Source organism: Tamandua tetradactyla, chromosome 20 (assembly GCF_023851605.1).
Source record: "Tamandua tetradactyla isolate mTamTet1 chromosome 20, mTamTet1.pri, whole genome shotgun sequence".
Taxonomy (NCBI): Eukaryota; Metazoa; Chordata; class Mammalia; order Pilosa; family Myrmecophagidae; genus Tamandua; species Tamandua tetradactyla.
This window is the reverse complement of record NC_135346.1, coordinates 10,955,964-10,974,865: the sequence shown is the minus strand read 5'-3', so window position 1 is coordinate 10,974,865 and position 18,902 is coordinate 10,955,964. Positions and strand designations below refer to the sequence as shown.

The window sequence follows — 18,902 nt, the reverse complement described above, 5'->3', positions numbered from 1 at the left end:
GGAAACAGTTCAAGAGAAGTGGTGCCGATGATGCCCCTTTCTGGAACTTAGCACTGTGCCAGGACCTCTAACACCCCAAGTACAGAAAAATAAAGTAGATGGGCACAGCACACTAGACCCAACATAAATTGCCTTATTTTTGTTCCCTTTCCTCTCCAGTCTAGATGTGCCCTTTCCTTTAGCCATTCTCAGTTTCTTCATTGACTTGTCATTCGGCTCACATGTGCTGTAAAGCCCCAACTCCAACCATTTGCATACTTCACTCCCACCCTGGGACGCTGGAGAAAACCACACAACCATGCAAACTGGTGTCTCTACAAACTTACATTTCCAATCACAGATAGACCCTCAAGCCATTTGTCACTCCCCCAACCCATTTGTTCCTCCAACCCAACAATGACCCCGCTTCTCTCCTGTATTTTAATTCAGCAGCCTGTGTTGACAGTGGAGAGTGAAATGGTTTGATTTATCTTGGCCTTAGGTTTTTCAAGATGAGTGAACCAAAGGCCAGGGTAGTGGCAAGAGTGTGAATGAAACCAGGGCCTTGTGGTAGTTAGGTTCAGGTGTCAACTTGGCCAGGTGAAGGCACCTAGTTCTGTTGCTGTGGACATGAGCCAATGGTACGTGAACCTCATCTGTTGCTGATTACATCTGTAGTCGGCTAGGAGGCATGCCTGCTGCAATGAATGATGTTTGATTTAATTGGCTGGTGCTTAAATGAGAGAGCTCAACGTAGCACAGCCCAAGCAGCTTAGCCCACCTGGAGCACTCGCAGCTCAGCCCAGGCCTTTGGAGAAAGAAATCACCCCAGGGAAAGCTGTTGGTACTCAGAAGTCTGGGGAGAAGGCCAGCAGAGATCGCCCTGTGCCTTCCTATGTAAGAGAGAACCTCAGTTGAAAGTTAGCTCCTTTCCTCTGAAGAACTATATGTTTTTTGTTTGTTTGTTTTCCCCACACAGGCAGGCACCGGGAACTGAACCCAGGTTTCTGGCATGGCAGGTGAGAACTTTGCCTGCTGAGCCACTGTGGCCAGCTCGTGTTTTTCATTAAATAAATCCCCTTTTATTAAAAGCCAAAACATCTCTGGTTTGTTGCATTCTGACAGCTTTGGCAGACTAGAACAGGGCTCATGATCTATAAACTGGAAGCAAAGAGAAATGCTGCCAGGTGAGACTGGATTAGGAGGGGAACAAGAAGTCTAGAGTTCAAGTGACAGGGTCCAGTGTGCAGGCAAGGGTGAAGGATTGTGTGTGAGCTGGAAGGTGCCTTCTCCTAAGTACAAAAGTCACCAACACCTCGCACAAGGTGGTTAAGCAACTGGGCAGATTGCCAACAGCAGCCAGAAGGGTACAATGCAAACCTCAAGGGAGACATTGTATGTATTGTTTAATATGTGAGGGTAAAGGGGCTATGGTTTGGAAGTAGCAGTGGGGAACAAGGAAAATGCTGAGACCTTGCCTGGCTCTGAGGTTCATGAGGAGTGGAAAATAAGTAGCTCCACTCCAGCGAGTCAGGGCCACGAGGGAAGTGGAGCCCTCAGGGACGAGCCAGGTCTTGGTCAAGACAGTGGAGGTGGAGAGAGCAATTGGGAGACAGCTGAAAGAGGTGGGCTGCGTGTCCCCAGGGGAATGGATGTGCTGGGTCAGAGCCCATGGGAGCAGGAAAGCAGCAGTGGCAGGGCAGCTGCTGATAATCAAGACCTCAGAACTTTCACAATCCATTCAGCAGTCTGTTAACTATGATCTTGGGGATAAGGTAATTTGTGTCTCAGTCTAATGAGCTTGGATTGGTCTAAGCCAGGACAGAGGTGACTGCTGCTTAAGCGGGGTGAGAGGAGAGGGGTAAAACATCCAGCATGGATGGGAGAAAATGACTTGAACCTGGGATCCAGCCTCCACGGGGCTCTGCCCCAGGAGAGACCACTCCCTGGGTGCTGAGGCCACAACTGGCAGGGGGTTAACCTGGCCAAGTTGAGCCCACTGAGGGCAAGAAGTTTGCATTCTTCGCGTCCTTCATCTTTGCTTCCCAAGCCCTGGCACTTAGCTGACATGCAACGAAAGTTTTTATTTTTAAGCTTCTTTATGATTATAAAGAGTATGTATGTTATTTGTGAAATATTTGGAAAATATGGGAAACAACAGAAAAGAAGCTAAAACAGAAGATGTTTATAATTCCACCATCCAAACACACCTATGGTTAATAACTTGAAGCATTTCCTTCCTGTTCTTTTTCCATGCCTTTTAAATACAGTTTATTCATCCATCTACTTATTTTGTTGATAGTATTGCATGCTATTTTTCAACCTTTGCATGATATCATAAGCATTTTATCATGTTATTAGAATAAGACAGTCCTTATTCTTTCATAAGGATATACCATTATTTATTTAACTATGTCCACATTAGTTTTTTTTCTACTTGGTTTTCAAAGGTCGCAAATAAAGCTGTGATAAACATCTATATGCAGACGTATTTTCTATATTTCTGACCATTTCCTAGTTATAGAGTTAGTGCATTTAAGAAAATCAGCACTTTAAAAGGTTCTGGAAACACTTTGCCAGTTTGTTTTCTAGAAACAAGTGAAGTAATTTACATTCCCATCTGTTCTAGTTTGCTAGCTGCCAGAATGCAATTTACCAGAAACAGAATGGCTTTTAAAAAGGGGATAATAAGTTGCTAGTTACAGTTCTAAGGCCGAGAAAATGTCCCAATTACAACAAGTCTATAGAAATGTCCAATCTAAGGCATCCATCCAGGGAAGGATACCTTGGTTCAAGAAGGCCGATGAAGTTCAGGGTTTCTCTCTCAAGTGAAAAGGCACATGGTGAACACCATCAGGGCTTCTTTCTCATCTGGAAGGGCACATGGCGAACACAGTGTCATCTGCCAGCTTTCTCTCCTGGCTCCCTGTTTCATGAAGCTCCCGGGAGGTGTTTTCCTTCCTCATCTCCAAAGGTCCCTGGCTCATGGACCCCCTGCTTCATGGTGCTGCAGCATTCTCTGCTCTCTCCAAATCTCTCTCATTCTCCAAAATGTTTCCTCTTTTACAGGACTCCAGAAACTTCTCAAGACTCACCCAAATGGGTGGAGACATGTTATCACCTCATCCAGCTTAACAACTACTCTTGATTAAATCACATTCAGGGAGATGATCTGATTACAGTTTCAAACATACAGTATTGAATAGGGATTATTCTGCCTTTATGAAATGGGATTTTGATTAAAACATGGCTTTTCTAGGGGACATACATCCTTTCAAACCAGCTCACCATCAGAAGAGTGTGAGAGTGCATCTCATCACACCCTCCACAATATTGAATACTCTCATATAATCTTTGCTGATGTGGTAATGGGAAAAACAGTGTCACATGGCACTTCAATTAGTATTCATTGATTGATTGTGAAGCCGAAAAGTTTCTATGTTTTCCTTTTTGGAAACTAATGATCACCTTTTCCCATTCAACTATAATCATGATAGTAATGATAATGCACTCATTCATTTGTTTAACAAACGTTCATTGCACGCCCACTGTGTGCAACCACTGTTGTAGGTGCTGGTAACACAAGAGCGTGCCTCCAGGAGCTGACATCCTAACGGAAGCAGAGAGACTATAAAGAAAACGAAGGAGTGAGTTATTTAGGATGTCGGTGGGTGACAAGTACTATGAAGAAAAATGACATAGGGATGGGTAAGGTTAGGCTCGGGAGAGGACAGGACACAACTTTGAATAGGTATCAGGTAGGAATTCATATGAAGGGACATTTGAGCGAAAAAGAGAAGGAAGTGAGGAGAACAGCCGTGCAGACAGCTGGGAAGAGGGTCCCCAGGGAGAGGACCGTGCATAAGCCTGTCTAGGATGTCCTGAGAATGACACCTGGACGGAGAAGGCGGTGGAGAGGGTAATAGGAGGTGAGGTCAGGGCGTCGAAGGGGAGAGGCAGGTGGAGGCAGGCCCCGGAGTCTGGGTGTCCCTGCATCATTTATCATCCAAATTGGGGCATCTATCGAGTGGAATGTGACCAGGGAGACCCATTAGTAATTAGCCCAGGTCAACAGAGATGAACTGGGACTGTCCTGGGCATCTAGGACACGAGGGTCTCCTGCTGAAAGGTCATCCTGAGGATTCGGACTTTAAAAAACTCTGACTGACGGGGGAAGCCATGGGAGGGTTTTGAGCAGAAAGACAGCAGGATCTGATGGAAATTGCTCTGACCGCTACGCTGAGAACAGATTGAAAGTCTGCTGGAGCAGAACGAGGGAGGGGGCTGGTTAGGAAGCTGATGGAGCTCACCCAAGAAGCTCGAGTCCAGGTCCGGTGAAATTGTGGCCGAGGACTTCAGTGAGAGTCTGGCGGCAGGATGTGAGAGAGAAAGCAAGAGGAAAAACGGAGCTGCCTTGGCTGAGGTGGAGAAGGCTCCAAGAAGAGCAGTCGGGGGTGGGGGGTGAGGCGCGCGTGTTGAATTTGGGGTACTGCTGACATCTAAGCGGGGGTGGGATTGGGCAGCTGGCGTGCCAGTCTGGCGTTCAGCTCCGTACGTATGTTTGGTGATCACCAGTGTAGAGAGGGCTGGAAACCGTGAGGCTGGTGTGGGGAAGCCGATCAGGGCAGGATGGTGCAGCCTGAGAGGGGGCGCAGGAGAGGCAGGGGCCCCTCGAGGAGGAGCGGGGGGCCTCGGTGGCAGCCGGACTTGTCACTGCAGCACAGGCCGCAGGGTGCCAGGAGGCTCAGGGGACAGGCGGGCCACACGAGAGGGGACAAAGCCATAAACGTGCTGGGCGGCTGAGGACAGAGGATCAACTATGCTAGGATATTCTAGTGCATTTTAAAATAATGAAAAAGCAGGATTACCACCCCCCACCCCCCCCACACACCAGTACCAATGTGTGCAGTAATTGTAATGTTTTACACTTTACAGAAACGTTTCTGTATTCTGTATATAAAAACCAAACCTACTTCCAAAAAGTAGGGTCCCTGGGTCCACGTGCTGGATATAAAATGTGTGTTAAAAATATGACAGCACAGAGAAAACATCCCGAGTTCATCAGAAAAGTTCAAAGGATTGAACTTAATCCCTTATTTCAAAGGATCTTGAAATAACCAGAAGTTTGCAACACGATACAGCAAAGGTTCCTTTGAAAAATATTTAGATCATGAAAAGTTCCTTTTGAAGATGATTATTTTTAGGAGATGAAGCAGCATATCAAAACCCAGTGCTGGCTTATTTCTCCAAGCGTGCTGTTGCGCCAGGAGGGTGAAAGGGTCAGTAGCTGTCCAGGGCGCTGCTCTCAGGGGAGCCCCTTGCAAAGAGAGCATGTTGCCCCATGTGTCCTGGGGAACGCCGTGCTCTGCTGTCGTCTCAGCATGCCTGGTCCACAGTGACCCACACAGCCGACATTCAGTGGCTTCTGTCTTGTATACTGCTGATTTGGGGAGCTGAGCTTCTGTCCCTGCTGACCTGCCAATGCACAGCTGGCCAGAGAGGATGCAGGTGGATAACTTCTTTGCAAGGCATGTATGCATAGAAGGAAATGCGTGGGGTTTTTAAATTAATTAATTTTTTTTTTGGCATGGGCAGGCGTCAGGAATTCAACCTGGGTCTCCAGCATGGCAGGCGAGAACTCCGCCTGCTGAGCCACCGTGACCCGCCCAGGAAATGGGTTTTAAGAGGCCCTCCAGCTGGTTGGCTTTGAAACCTTCTTACTTCGTGCTGACCCCCTTCGCTGGAGGACACACAAACCACCTCTACCCATCTAACTGGTTTGTGCAGTTTTCCTGATTCTCTACCAGCAAAATATCTCTTAAGCCCGTCTCATGAAACAGAAGGTCTAGTTACATGGTTGAGAAGAGCATTGCAAGTGTGGACTGTTCCGGAGGCTCTGCAGTGTAGCTGCTGGAACTAAAGCTAGAAACTGCCTGGCTCCCTTCTTGAAGGCAGATGGGCCCCATGTGCCAATTCACCTGGAAAACAGTATTAATATTTGCCATTGATCTCACTCTAGGGAGCATTAAACATTTTCTGGGTAAGAATAGTGCATGTTATTATTTGCTTAGCGACATATAAGAGTTTCCTTCAAAAACTCCTATACTTTTGAATGTTGTGTATCACTTTACATCTGTACACACACACACACACACACACACACACACCATTGTCACCTAATACAGTTGCATTAATACCATAACATTCTTTTTATTTGAATGGCATTTGTGTGTTTGGAAACCAGTGTTAATATCTTTATGTGGATTTTACCAGTCTTTGGCTAACACATTTTCAAAAAGCCTTACAATCTCATTTCATCACATTAAAAATAAGGACGATTCTCTGGAAAAGCTTTGCTCTTTAAGGCGAAGAGGTTGTGGAAGAGCGGTCCGCAGTCTGCTCTATGACGCACACATCTCAATAGTGGGGTCCTTTTCAGTGTCAGTTGTTAGAGTTGGTTCATTTCAGCGGGAAAGGCTTCTTTGCTTTCTCCACCGAGTTCCAGGACTTTACTTTTCAGTTCACCAGAAGGAGGGGAAATTCTATCAGAATGCAGTTATTAGAACCTTGGGGTTTTCTTCTTTCTCTTTCGAATCTCCTTTTTTTTTCCTGGATGTGAACCTGAAAATGAAATAGCTGCTAAGGAAAATTAAATATTCAAGACTCTCCTTCCCCAAATGTCGAACTGACACTGAAAAAACTATCTCCAATGAGCAAGGGTTATTTTGATTCTAGTAAGAATGTCATGAGTCTGGAACTAGTATTTTATGATTTTGAGTATTTGGGGCTATTTTCTTAATTAAACAAAGCCCAGAATTTAATTTAATATATATATTTTTTTTTTGGCATGGGCAAGCACTGGGAACCAAACCAGAGTCGCCAGCATGGCAGGCGAGAATTCTGCTGCTGAGCTGCCATGGCACAGCCCCAAAGCCCAGAATTTAAAGTTTTTTACAGTTTCCCTGAGGAAAGGAGAGAAAGAAGTGGGCATGAACTTGTTGGCAAATTAACATCGATACTGAAGAAGTCGTATCATTAAAAAAGGAAAAAAAACCTCTCAAAAATGGGTTCCTATTGCTGAATGTGTTCTGTTAGGGATCAGAATTATTCACATATAGACTTACCGTCAAATCTTTGACCAGTTGGGTGGGCCACGGTGGCTCAGCAGGCAAGAATGCTTGCCTGCCACACCAGAGAACCCAGGTTTGATTCCCGGTCCCTGCCCACGTAAAAAAAAAAAAAGAAAAAAAAATCTTTGGCCCAGTGTCTCTATATTAGAGACTCCACTTGCTTTGGGATAATAGGAGTTTTGTTTTGTTTTTTATCTTTATAATTATTATTGTTTTTATTTAAGGTAATAGAGAAGATAAAATGGAATAATAAAATATTTGATTAATTTTTTAAAAAGTAAAAAAGGAGAATAAAGGAACAAAGAACAAACAGGGCAAATAGAAAAACAGGAAAATGATAGATTTAAAATCCAGTCAATAATTTAAACACTTAAATTAAAAAGTAAGTATAGGGCCATGGTGGCTCAGCAGGCAGAGTTCCCGCCTGCCATGCCAGAGATCCTGGGTTTGATTCCTGGTGCCTGCCCATGTAAAAAAAAAAAAAAAAAAAAAAATAGCAAGTATATTAATTTTTTTTTTTTGCATGGGCAGGCACTGGGAATTGAACCCAGGTCTCCGGCATGGCAGGTGAGAACTCTGCCTGCTGAGCCACTGTGGCACCACCCAAATTTTTAATAATGAAAGTGATACATATTTGTAACAAATTCAAATAATACAAAAGTATAGAATTTTTTTTTGAAGTCTTATCTCTCCGACCACTGCAGAAAGAGAGTCAGTGTTAATAGTGTGATGTATTTTCTTCCAGGTTGTGCCTAAAATAGGCCATAGTTACTGAGCATTTATCATGACCAGGAACTAAAACCACTTAATCGTATATAGGCTTGCAGCAGCCCTATGATATTCCCATATAAACGACGGAACACTGAGGCTTAGAGAAAATTAAATAATTTGTCCAAGTTTATGCAGTAGACTTGGGACTTTGAGACAGGCAGTTTCACTCTAGAAGCTAAACCTCTCTACCATACCACTAATCTTTTAAATGTTTGCTATAATCATAGGCCAAAAAAGTGATATTTATTTTTATTATTTTGTTTTACATTTCTGTATTAATGTAGATAAGTATATTTTTCATACCAGGCCATTTACATTTCTTGTTCTATAAATTGCCTGTTCAGGTCCTTTGCCAACTATTCTACAAGTTACCTTTTTCTACTGATTGTTAGGAGCTTTTTGTATATAGGAACATTAGTCCTATGTCCCTCTTGCTTTTCCCCTAGCTTGTTGACTTCTGTCTTTATCTATGATTTCTTTTTGTTATACCAACAACTTAAAAAATCATATAATCCAGATATATTAATATAATTTTCCTTTATGGCTCTTTACTTTTTATATTATGCTCAGATGGTCCATCTCTAAGGTTATACAAATATTTCTGTTTTTTTTTTTATTTTACCTTTAGGCCTAAATTTGTAATCTTTCTGGAATTTATCTTGATGTATTTTGAAGTACGCTCCAACTGTCCTTTTTCTTTTTCCAAAATGACTATGCAAATATTCTAACAACTTTTATTGAATAATCTAAATTTCCCCCCACTGATTTTGAATAGCCACTTTTATCATATATTTATTCTCATGTTTTCTTGAGTTTAATTCTGACCTCTTTTCTATTCCATTGACTTCCTTTTCTATGCATTACCACACTGTTTTCATTATCATTGCTTTATAAGATGCTTTACTTTCTGATAGTACTAGTTTCTACTTCATTTTCTTTTTCAGAACCTTATCTCTTTTCTTGCATATTTATTCTTTCTGAGGAATTCTGGTATCCTTTTTTCAAGTTCTACTTACCCTTTTACTTTCTGCATCTGCTCAAAGGTCTCCGGTAGAGTCATTCCAAAACTCTCAGGGAAGAAAAGGGTTAGGATTCCAATCAGGACAGTCAGACTGCCCATGAGGATGTAGGGCAGAATTCTATTATAAGCACCTGTGAAGCCCAGGACATAAGAGCAGCAATTAGATCCAGGAATTATCTGGATGCTCCTGAGAATCATTTTGTAAAGGCGTCAAACAGTATTTGAGAACATTTTCAAATCTGACCATTTTCAGAAGAAAAAAAGTAAGCAAGATATCACAGTTCCCTTCTGGCAGATTCCACTGGCCCTGCATTTCTAAAACCACTCATTCACCACTTGATTTTGCATTTTCTTAAGAACTTTGTATCAAATGGCATTCTCTCAGCTACGACTTAATCAGGTGTGACAGATTTTCCTTTGTTAAAAGTTTTTGCTGACCAAGGCTCCCCTCATAAGGTGGAGGTAACTGGAAATGGGGGTGGGAGGGCATCAAGGGGAAGAGGTTGACCGATATGTTAGAGACAGATTCTGGTAATAAGGCTGGTGGGAGCTTGGCTTCTGCCAAAGCTATTAGGCTGCAGTGGAAATGCAGGTCCACAGATCCACGGAATGCTAAAAGAAAATTCTGATCTAAGTCATACTTTCAATCCAATTTGAATCAGCAAATGCCAGGCACATATCCTGTGAAATGTGTGAAAGCACTGTGCTAGGTTTGGTTGTGTGTTTTTTTGCAGTTAAGATTTTATCTGATATTATTCAAATAGGAAAAGAATGTTTATATGCCTTGATTTTATGTGTAGTTGGAAGAATTGTCTCACTTTATCTGTGATTATTCAGAGAGTGGAATGATAGGCTCTCGTCCTGAGTCCCTTCTGCATACAGAAATTACAGAGGATCAACACACCAAATAATTTGGCCTAAAACATAAAGAAAAGCATTGCTCTTGAAGCTTCTCTGCAGCCTCTGTGCAGCTAACAGGAGTGGCTGTCATGGAATAGAAAGCTCTGTGGTTGACACCATTTTTTAGGTGCCAATGCTGCACCATTGGGCCCTTGGAGCGTGTCTGAGAGCTCGGAGAGGAAGAAGAAGCAACAATGCTCTGTATGATGACATGCTAACTCAGCTGTGGGTCAGGGCGGCTGTGTGAGTATATCTAAGTTAGGAAAATGTCTTTCTTTCTCTGCAAGGGTTTAGAGTACAACTTTTCTGAGAACTAATGTATGCCTTTGGGGATGTGTGTGTGTGTGTGTGTGTGTGTGTGTGTGTGTGTGTGTGCGCTTCAACCAGTAGGTAACCAATGCACGACCTGGAAGGATAAGGAGGTGCGTCTCCGTCTCTCACCAGCAGGGACCCTGATAGGGACCAGGCGTGGAGGGCCCGCTCCTACCCTGTACATCCCACCGAAGCCCCTGTTGGTGTTATTCCACATCGACACATTTGATTATATAACATGGAAATCTTCTGCATTGCCAAAAATACCATAAAGTCAAAATGCAAATGAGAAACTATGAAAAATATTTACAACATATACACAAAGGGCTAATTTCCTTCAAATACAATTATTATGATTAAAAATGGGATAATTCCTGCTACATGTGAGGATGTGAAGGAACAGGCACTCTCAGATATAGCTGGATTGTAAATTGGTACAATATTCAGAGGCCATTTTGGCAATAGCTATGCAAATATTTAAAGGTATTCTTGGGTGCAGAAATTTTACTTCTAGGAATATCCATGAATCCAGATTCATGTAAATAATGCACAAAGGCACAGTGGAATATTTATTGTAGTGCCATTTATTAAGCATTAAAAAGTAAGAAGCACTAGAGATACGAAGATGGGAAGATATTCCGATACAATGTTAAGTTTATAAAAAAGCTAGCTGCAAAGCAATATGTATATTCTCACATTGTTTGTATTTGCGCGTATATACTTGTGCAAAATAAGATGACAGAAAGGCTACTCACCCAACCTGTTCATATTGGCAGCCTCTAGGGACTGTGATTTATGGATTTAGGGGAGGAGACGTGGACTTGTATTTTTTTCCCAGGTTTGGATTTTTCACAATGAATATCTATTACTTTTTTTTTTTTTTTTAACAGCTACTACTTTTTATAATTAAGAGTAATTTAAAGAACCCGCGAGCAGGCGGGCCGCAGCTCACCGAGGTAGACGAAGTAGGGCGCCACGACGCTACCCACCCTGGAGGCGGTGGACGCGACCCCCACGGCCGTGTTCCTGGCCAGGGTGGGGTACAGCTCTGCAGTGAACACGTACAGCATGGAGAATGCAGAGGTGACCCCAAACTTCCCCAGCAGCGCCAGGCCCGTGGACACCATGTGGTAATCTGGAGAAGGGATCCAGTATAAACAAGGGGTTTTAAGAGGGATACTTTTGTTTTTCTTTCCCTCATGCAAAAACATTTTTGTTCATTTGTACATTTAAGTACCATCACTGTTCCCTCTAGACACTCCTAAATTATATCATCTCAGTCTTTATGAAAGTATTACGAAAGAAAACTTCTGGTTTCCTATGTGCCCCCAGCCCTCCTCCCTCTATCAGTCTCACGTTCAGCTTCATCCAGGATACTAACATTATTGTATTACAGTTAGGTAGGATTGTGCTCTACATTTCTGAATTTTTGTAATCAGTCCTGTTGCACAATCTATCCCTTCAGCACAAATTACCCAAACTCTACCCTAATTCTATCTCCTGATGGTCTCTGTTCTTAACTGCAATTCTCCAAGTTCACTTGCAAATGTCAGTTCATATCAATGAGACCATACAGTACTTGTCCTTTTGTTTCTGGCTGATCTCAGCATAATGTCCTCAAGGTCCACACGTTGTTACATGCTTCATGACTCGATTCTGTCTCACAGCTGTGTAATATTCCATCGTATGTATATGCCACAGATAATTTAGCCGCTCATCTGGTGATGGACAGTTGGGCTGTTTCCATCTCTTGGCAATTGTAAATAATGCTGCTATAAATACTGGTGTGCAAATGTCCATTTGTGTCCTTACCAGAAGGGACACTTTCTTAATCTAATTGCTTTTATCATTTTTTCTTGTTTGGGAATGTTTTTGATAGCATAAGGATATATCCCCCCCAAAAAATGAAAACAAAAAAACACTTGCTCTTCCAATGTCTTACTGATCAGAAATGGACCTAAAGATGGAGGGCCTATGTCCAGTCAGGAAGACAGTGGAAGAGAAAGTGTTTTTCAAAAGGTGGAGAGTGGGGGATGCCTTTATACTCTGCTCTCCTGTTACTCGAGGTCATTTAGCATTCCTTGGTCCACTTGTTTTATATTTGCCTTAACAATTTCACGGTCACTTATTAGCATGTTCATGTACTTAAATTTGATCTGTAAAGAGAAGGACCAATCCTTTCTATCTTTTCCTTATTGTTAAATATATTTCTATGTATATTGCTATGTATTGATAATCGATTGATTTAACCTCTGAGTAATACGAAAAAGTTAGAAAGAGAGGGGCCTATGTATCTTTGTGTGCTATTTAACTCTTCAAAGATTATAGACAATAAAATCACTGAATGTCCGCAGGGACTACGTCGTACAACGGAGGTTAACACTTGAAAGTATGTCTCGTAGAAAAGGTTTGAAAGTACCAAGAGATCAGGTGTCAAAAGTATGACTCTGACGAAGAGGTTCGGGGGTTTAGGTGGGTCCTTCTACCGAGCACGTGGCTGGGGAGTTACGGTGCCGCCTCCGTCGGCAGTTTCCGAGGGGGGTTGTTGGAAACCTGGGCTACGACACGTGGCGGCCTGCCGCATGGGTGCGCGAGTGGTTTCCTGCGCAGAGGCTGCAGGAGCTGGCAGCAGGGAAGCAGCCGGGGCGGCGGCAGCGGGCGGGCGAACTGCGAACACGGGCTCATCCGTACCTGCGGGCACCAGCTGAATGAGGAGCAGCACCCCTCCTCCCACGGACAGGACCCCAGCTATGACGTAACGCCTGGGCAGCGCCCGCAGGAGCAGCCAGGCGGTGATGTACGCTGGAACTTCAATCAAGGCGGAGAGGAAGGTGTTCAGGTAGGCATCTCCGTGCAAATTCGGCGTGCTGAGAGACAGCGCAAAGTAACCCACTGAGGTTAGCATCCTGCAGCGCAAAAGAAAACGATGACAGAAGGATGGCACGAGCCACCCGAACATTTCCTGATGGTCAAGAAAGTGCCTAGATCGTGGCCTCCTATATGTGGCCGGAAGCCACTTGTGATTATTTCAATTTAAGTCAATTACAATGAAATCAAATTAAAAATGAAGTTTCTCAGTCACACTAGCCAGAGGTCAAGTGCTCAGGAACGACATGTGGCTGGAGGGTCTGTGTTGGACGATGCAAATATAACAATTCCCACCAGTGCAGAAAGGTTTATTGGACTGTGCTAATCTAGATACAACACTGTTCAACAACTATTTCTAGGGTAACTGACTTCAAATATCAGAGTTTCCTGGACAGTTTGTACAACTTCATTCCCCAGAGCTATTATTTGAGGAAAGCATATCAGAAGTATCAGTGAACATAAAGCCCAGATTTCATTCCTACCAAAAGAAAGAGAGACAGAGAAAGGAAGGAAGGAAGGGAGGGAGGGAGGGAGGGAGGGAGGAAGAAAGAAAACCACACATAGCTAATGCCAGGCCATCCAATTATGGTTAAAGTTTGATTTAGTGGAACTCACTTTAAGACAAAGAATGCAAGTCCCATAATACTTCAAAACATCACAGAGTGCAGACCGCTTGCCCTGTGGTCAATTAACTTTCACCTAGAAGCTTCTCTATGGAGAAGAAATAACTGCACCATGAAGGCTCCTCTAGGTAGAGGTTTGCTTATTATTAACACGACTGAAAAAAACAAAGCATGTCTGAAAAATATCTTCAGGAATGCTGCCGGGTCTTTTTATACATCTTATACTAGGTTGGAAGGCACATGCCTTAATCCAAAGCAAAACAAAAATTCTACTGCCCGAGGGGTCTTAGTGCTTTCCACATTTGGTGACAAGAGCAGGTTAGAGATAAACAGGGTGACTAGTGCCTCACGGGCTCAGCAATTTATGCTGTATGAACTAAGGAGGTCCCCAGCGAGGGAACCATGTGTTGAGGGCACAGTTAATCCAGAGGCAAAAGCTGGACTTTTTCATTGATTTCTTCTAAAGGAAAAACAGGGTGGCTCTGAAAACGGCCTGGTTGCAGCCTGAATCTCCTAGCTCTGATCATCACCTCTTTGTGTGTGGTTCTTTTCTTCTTCTGCCTCAGTTCTTGGCAGATACATCATTAAATCTAGTCTACAAAGTCAACTCAATATTTCAGTGCCTTAAAGTCACGTATTAGTTTAATATTAGCAAGTGTGAAAGGCTGTCAAATTCAGGTCCATTCTACCCTCTTCTTCAAGTGCCAGTACAGCATGAGGATGCTGGGCTGGGGGCAGCAGGGGACCTCAGGCTTCTATCACCTAGAAGAGGAGGGGCCCCTTTTCCTCTGGGTCACAGTACTACAGACTTTAATACAGTTACCTCTGATTTTTTGCAGGATCCAATTCCTTGAATTGAACTGAGGCATTTCTGAATAACTTAGAACTCTTATCATTTTAATTTTGCCTCAGGGGAACCCAGGTCTTGCCCTGATGTTTCTCTGAATTAAAGGAGATAAGCAGTTGCATTCTTGCGTGCTGCATGCATACCTTTCCAGATCACCTACTACTCACCATAGCAGCAAAGACATAATGGTTATTGTGGCAATATTCCATGTCCGGAACAGGTCCAAAATGAAAACTTTCTCCTGCTTCAGGGTTGTTAGCTCCTGTAGCTAAAATAATGCAAAAAACCCATAAGATTAGGAGATAGTAAGAAAGTATTTATGACCGTGATGGGGGAAATGTATGCATGTGGCTCTCACCTCACCTTGGATATGCTAAGAAGTCTGGAATATGGGGAAATCAGGGCATCTAACCATGATGTATATTCGAGCATTTCAAAATGGTTTTTTGTCCGTATTAGACAGAAGTCTTTCAAATACATAGGATCAATTCCACTGCCTCCTTACACAAAGCTTGACTATTGCGTGGCCCTTCCTGGATCACTCTTAGGGTAAGCCCCTAGAGCCCCAAACCGCCTTGAGGCCCACATCTGCTTTTCATACTTCTTTTTGCTGTTGTCTCTTAGCATCGGAACACACTCGGGCTAATTAGAAGACCTTGGGCAAGTTACAGCTTATCCGCTCGAAGCCTCAGTTTACCTCTCTACAAAATGGGTTGAATAATTGGCAGCTGAGAAGATTAAATGAGAGCATATGTATAAAGCTTGAACATAGGAGCATGCCAAGGCATTCTAGTTATTGCTATTATTACCTCACCATGGAGGAAAAGATGCTAATCTTCAGGGGTGCGTGGGGATTTCTTACTGCTGTCTCACCCTTCTTGACTTTTAAGTTGCTGATGTTAGTTCGCAATGAGTTAGGAATCGAGATAACCATGCTTTGGAATTGAAATGAAAGTAAGTTATAAGACTCTGAGGCGTACACAATCAGAGACTAAGGAGGGAGTGAGGGTACCAGGCCTGCTGTATAGCGGGTGCTCCCCAAATATGAGCACCCTTCTCTCCAGGGACAACCACAGCCCTCCTCACACAGCTCCCCGCCTACTGCCTTTTCTCTCCTGCGCTGTTCTGAGTGTGTAGCCCTAGACCGTGTGCCTGCACCATGAGAGGCTGTATACATATACACACAAAGCAAAGCCACTGCCTGCACCAGCGAGAGCACCGGAGGGCCCTGGGAGGGGGCCACACACTGACAGGACAGTGACAGGCCTGTACCGGCACAGGGTGCTTCCCCAGGAACCTTGTTCACATGCAGATTGCCAGGCCCTCCTTGGGCCTCCTTGATCTGAACCTTTCTTGGGACCCATATGCCTGGGAATCTGTATTTTTAGATTTTCCTTGGGTGACTGTGATGAGAGGCCAGCTTTGGAAACCACAGGACAAGAGCATGTTTGTATTGAGGGGTGCCCCTGGCCTGGTTGGAGCCACAAAAGTACCTCCAGACCAGATTCCACCAGCAGGTCAAATGTGCTTCCAAAAGGAAACCAGAGAATCTGAAGATTACTTTCCAAGATGATACCACTCTGTTTTTCCCTGTCCAAGCTAATGCCCCTGCCCCTAGCATGAAGGAAAAAAAGCACAGTTGTTAAAAGCAGGCACTTTGGAGCCAGAGAGACCTTGGGTTCCAAAATCACAGCTTCGTAGCTGTGTGATCCCAGGCAGATGCATTAACTTGTCTGTGTTTCATTTCCTCTCCTGAAAGATGAGGCTGTAAGTAGTGCCAGCTGTGGCTGGCATGAACACTAGAGGAGCTGAGCGCTGAGCCTGGCATCTGGTAGGTGCTTTATCATTCCAAGAGGCTGCGTTAGCTGGCACAGGCTCAGCTGGTCCTTCCAGGGAGGGGGCACTGCGAGGGGAGCAGAAACATGGCTGGGCCTTGGGGAAGCCCTAACTCCCTTTTCCCCTGTCGGCTTGTCCAGTTCAGGCTTGATGTGCACCGCGACAGGAAGAAAAAGGTGCTGCCAGAAGCCATGTGTTCGGACTTCATTCTTGTTTGCCTGTAGGCACTTATGTCGTCAGGTTTTCATGGGTGCTTTCATCCAGGTAGGTTGGTCTTTACAAGTAGACTGTAAGTTTCTCAAAGAGAGCAATCAGTACACATAGTCAACAAACCCCAGAGATGCCCAGCTCAGCACTGTCAGGCAGATGTGTGAGACCCTCCAATGATCATTTTTGTATCCCCTTAAATCGACTAAAGCTGGGAATGGAATTCTTGATTTGAAGAGTGAAGGATTAAGAGGTGTTTTGGCCTGGCCCTGGCTGCCCTCTCACAGCTGGGTACATGGTCACCGTGATGAGCCTCCAGGCACAGACAGGATGTCCAGGAACAGGTCCTAGAGGTCAGGAAGGGAGGAGGCCCGCGGGGGTGGGGCACTGGCCTGCGCGCCATCCTCCTGCTTGCTGTGGAGCCCGCAGTGCAGCTTTCAGCATGTGGCACGCACACCCCTACTGCGGCCACTCTGGTCTTTATGCGGTGACCCTGGAAAGCCAGGCCCCATCCTCCCCAGCACCCAAGTGAACCCTGTGGTTTGTTCTGGGTTTTGCCGCCTCCACCCTGGCCCCCCCCCGCCCCGCCCTCTTCCTCTGTTCTGCTGGCCCAGCGTCCACTCCCTGGGTACCTGGGCACTCATGCCCTATGCCATCATGCATCATTCGAGGTAACCCTACTGCCCCTCTCAGTTACGGTCTATGCTTCCAGCGGGAAGGGACTGGGTCTTAATTTTTGCCTTCCTCAAGGAGCCCGCACAGGCCCTGGCACAGCGTGTGTCCTCGCCACCTGTGAGGAAGTGCAGCTGCTTCCATAGGAGCTCAGCTTTCCCTCTGGTCATCTTCCTGCGGGGTGAATCCTCAAGCCTGTGTTCTCAGGCCTTACGGTTCCAGACACGGCACACAGCAAGACTGAAGGCATGCACAGCTTCCTCAGCTGGCTGTGGGAAGATTCAGGGTTCAATGAGGAACCCATGGGTGGAAGCACCCACAAACACATTTTTACCAGTTAATCTGGACATTTTAAAATCATGTATGTAGCTGCATCAATGGTGCATAGCAACATCAATACAAAATTGGGGTAATTGTTATCCAAGATGTAGTGGAGAGGCTGGAGGGAACTGCCTGAAAATGCAGAGCTGTGTTCCAGTAGCCATGTTTCTTGAAGATCACTGTATAATGATACAGCTTTCACAGTGTGACTTTGTGATTGTGAAAACCTTGTGTCTGATGCTCCTTTTATCTACCTTGTCAACAGATGAGTAGAACATATGGAATAAAAACAAATAATAGGGGGAACAAATGTTAAAATAAATTTAGTATGAAATGCTAATGAAAGCGAGGGGTAAGGGGTATGGTATGTATAATCTTTTTTTTTCTGTTTTCATTTTATTTCTTTTTCTGAATTGATGCAAATGTTCTAAGAAATGATGAATATGCAACTAAGTGATGATATTGTGAATTACTGATTATCTATGTTGATGTTTTAGTTCATCTGTTAAATTTTTGTAAATTAATAAATAAATTTTAAAAAATTGGAGGTAACCCATATTTAACGAACACTTGCTATATGCTAAGTGGTTTACATATATTATTACACTTAATTCGTACACAGCACTTTAAGGTGGGTTTTATTTCAGAACTGAATCATTCTTGTGTCCCTTAAGGCATAGTACAGGGCCTGGTACATACTAGGCACTCAAATATTGAATTAAGTTAAATTCCAGAAAATCAAGAAGGCATAGCTGCTCTCAAGAGGAAACATCTGCAAATGCTTACCTCCACAGGATCAAATATCACTGCTGGGGCAGCTATGTGGTTCATTTTTGCAGCTTTCTGGATGATCTCTTCAGCCTCTCTAAATCTTCTCTGGGATATCAGCCACCGGGGAGATTCAGGAATAAACCTAGAATTCATTATTAATTGATTATAAATTTTCAAAATAGCAGATACTATTGATGCTATTAACTGTTAAATTGCCTCCCAAATAATTTTAATTTTGTAAAATTCCAGTTTTTCTTTTTAAAGATGATTGGGGGGAGTCTTCATTCATTTTCTATTATTTACAGGAATTAATAAATGCATCTTCGAGTTCCCAACTTCGCTTAAATCACAACCAAAGGGTCATCAGCTGTACTCGAGGCTGGGACAAGGCCAGGTAGGGGCAAGGCTAACTGTAGAAGGGTTTCGGCTGAGCAGCTGGAGGAGGCCGCCCGTGTGGCTCATGCATGCTGCCCGCAAGACGGCCAGTCCCCCCCCCCCCCAAGAGAAGCCAGCTGCTGGCATTCCAGCCCCAGCAGGTGACATCTGCAAGTTCATGGGGCCAAGAACTGGAAGGCCCTTTGTGCTCCCCAAGCTGTGCCTGCAGCCGGAGAAGCTGAGGCACTGGGGCTCTCCAAGGGGCTTCA

General features: G+C 44.2%; 1 protein-coding gene across 2 annotated transcripts in view; it reads right to left on the bottom strand.

Moving 5' to 3' along the window:
- Positions 1 to 6,139: 6,139 nt before the first annotated feature.
- SLC22A4 (solute carrier family 22 member 4) overlaps positions 6,140 to 18,902 on the bottom strand; it is a 51,399-nt gene continuing 38,636 nt past the window's right edge. For both annotated transcript variants that reach the window (XM_077138395.1, XM_077138396.1), the window contains 6 exons: positions 18,274 to 18,400; positions 14,619 to 14,719; positions 12,805 to 13,019; positions 11,066 to 11,248; positions 8,897 to 9,032; positions 6,140 to 6,600 (listed from right to left, as the gene is read on the bottom strand). In XM_077138395.1, the coding sequence (XP_076994510.1) occupies positions 6,525 to 6,600; positions 8,897 to 9,032; positions 11,066 to 11,248; positions 12,805 to 13,019; positions 14,619 to 14,719; positions 18,274 to 18,400 (838 nt within the window). In that variant the 3' untranslated portion in view covers positions 6,140 to 6,524. The remainder of the gene's footprint in view (positions 6,601 to 8,896; positions 9,033 to 11,065; positions 11,249 to 12,804; positions 13,020 to 14,618; positions 14,720 to 18,273; positions 18,401 to 18,902) is intronic.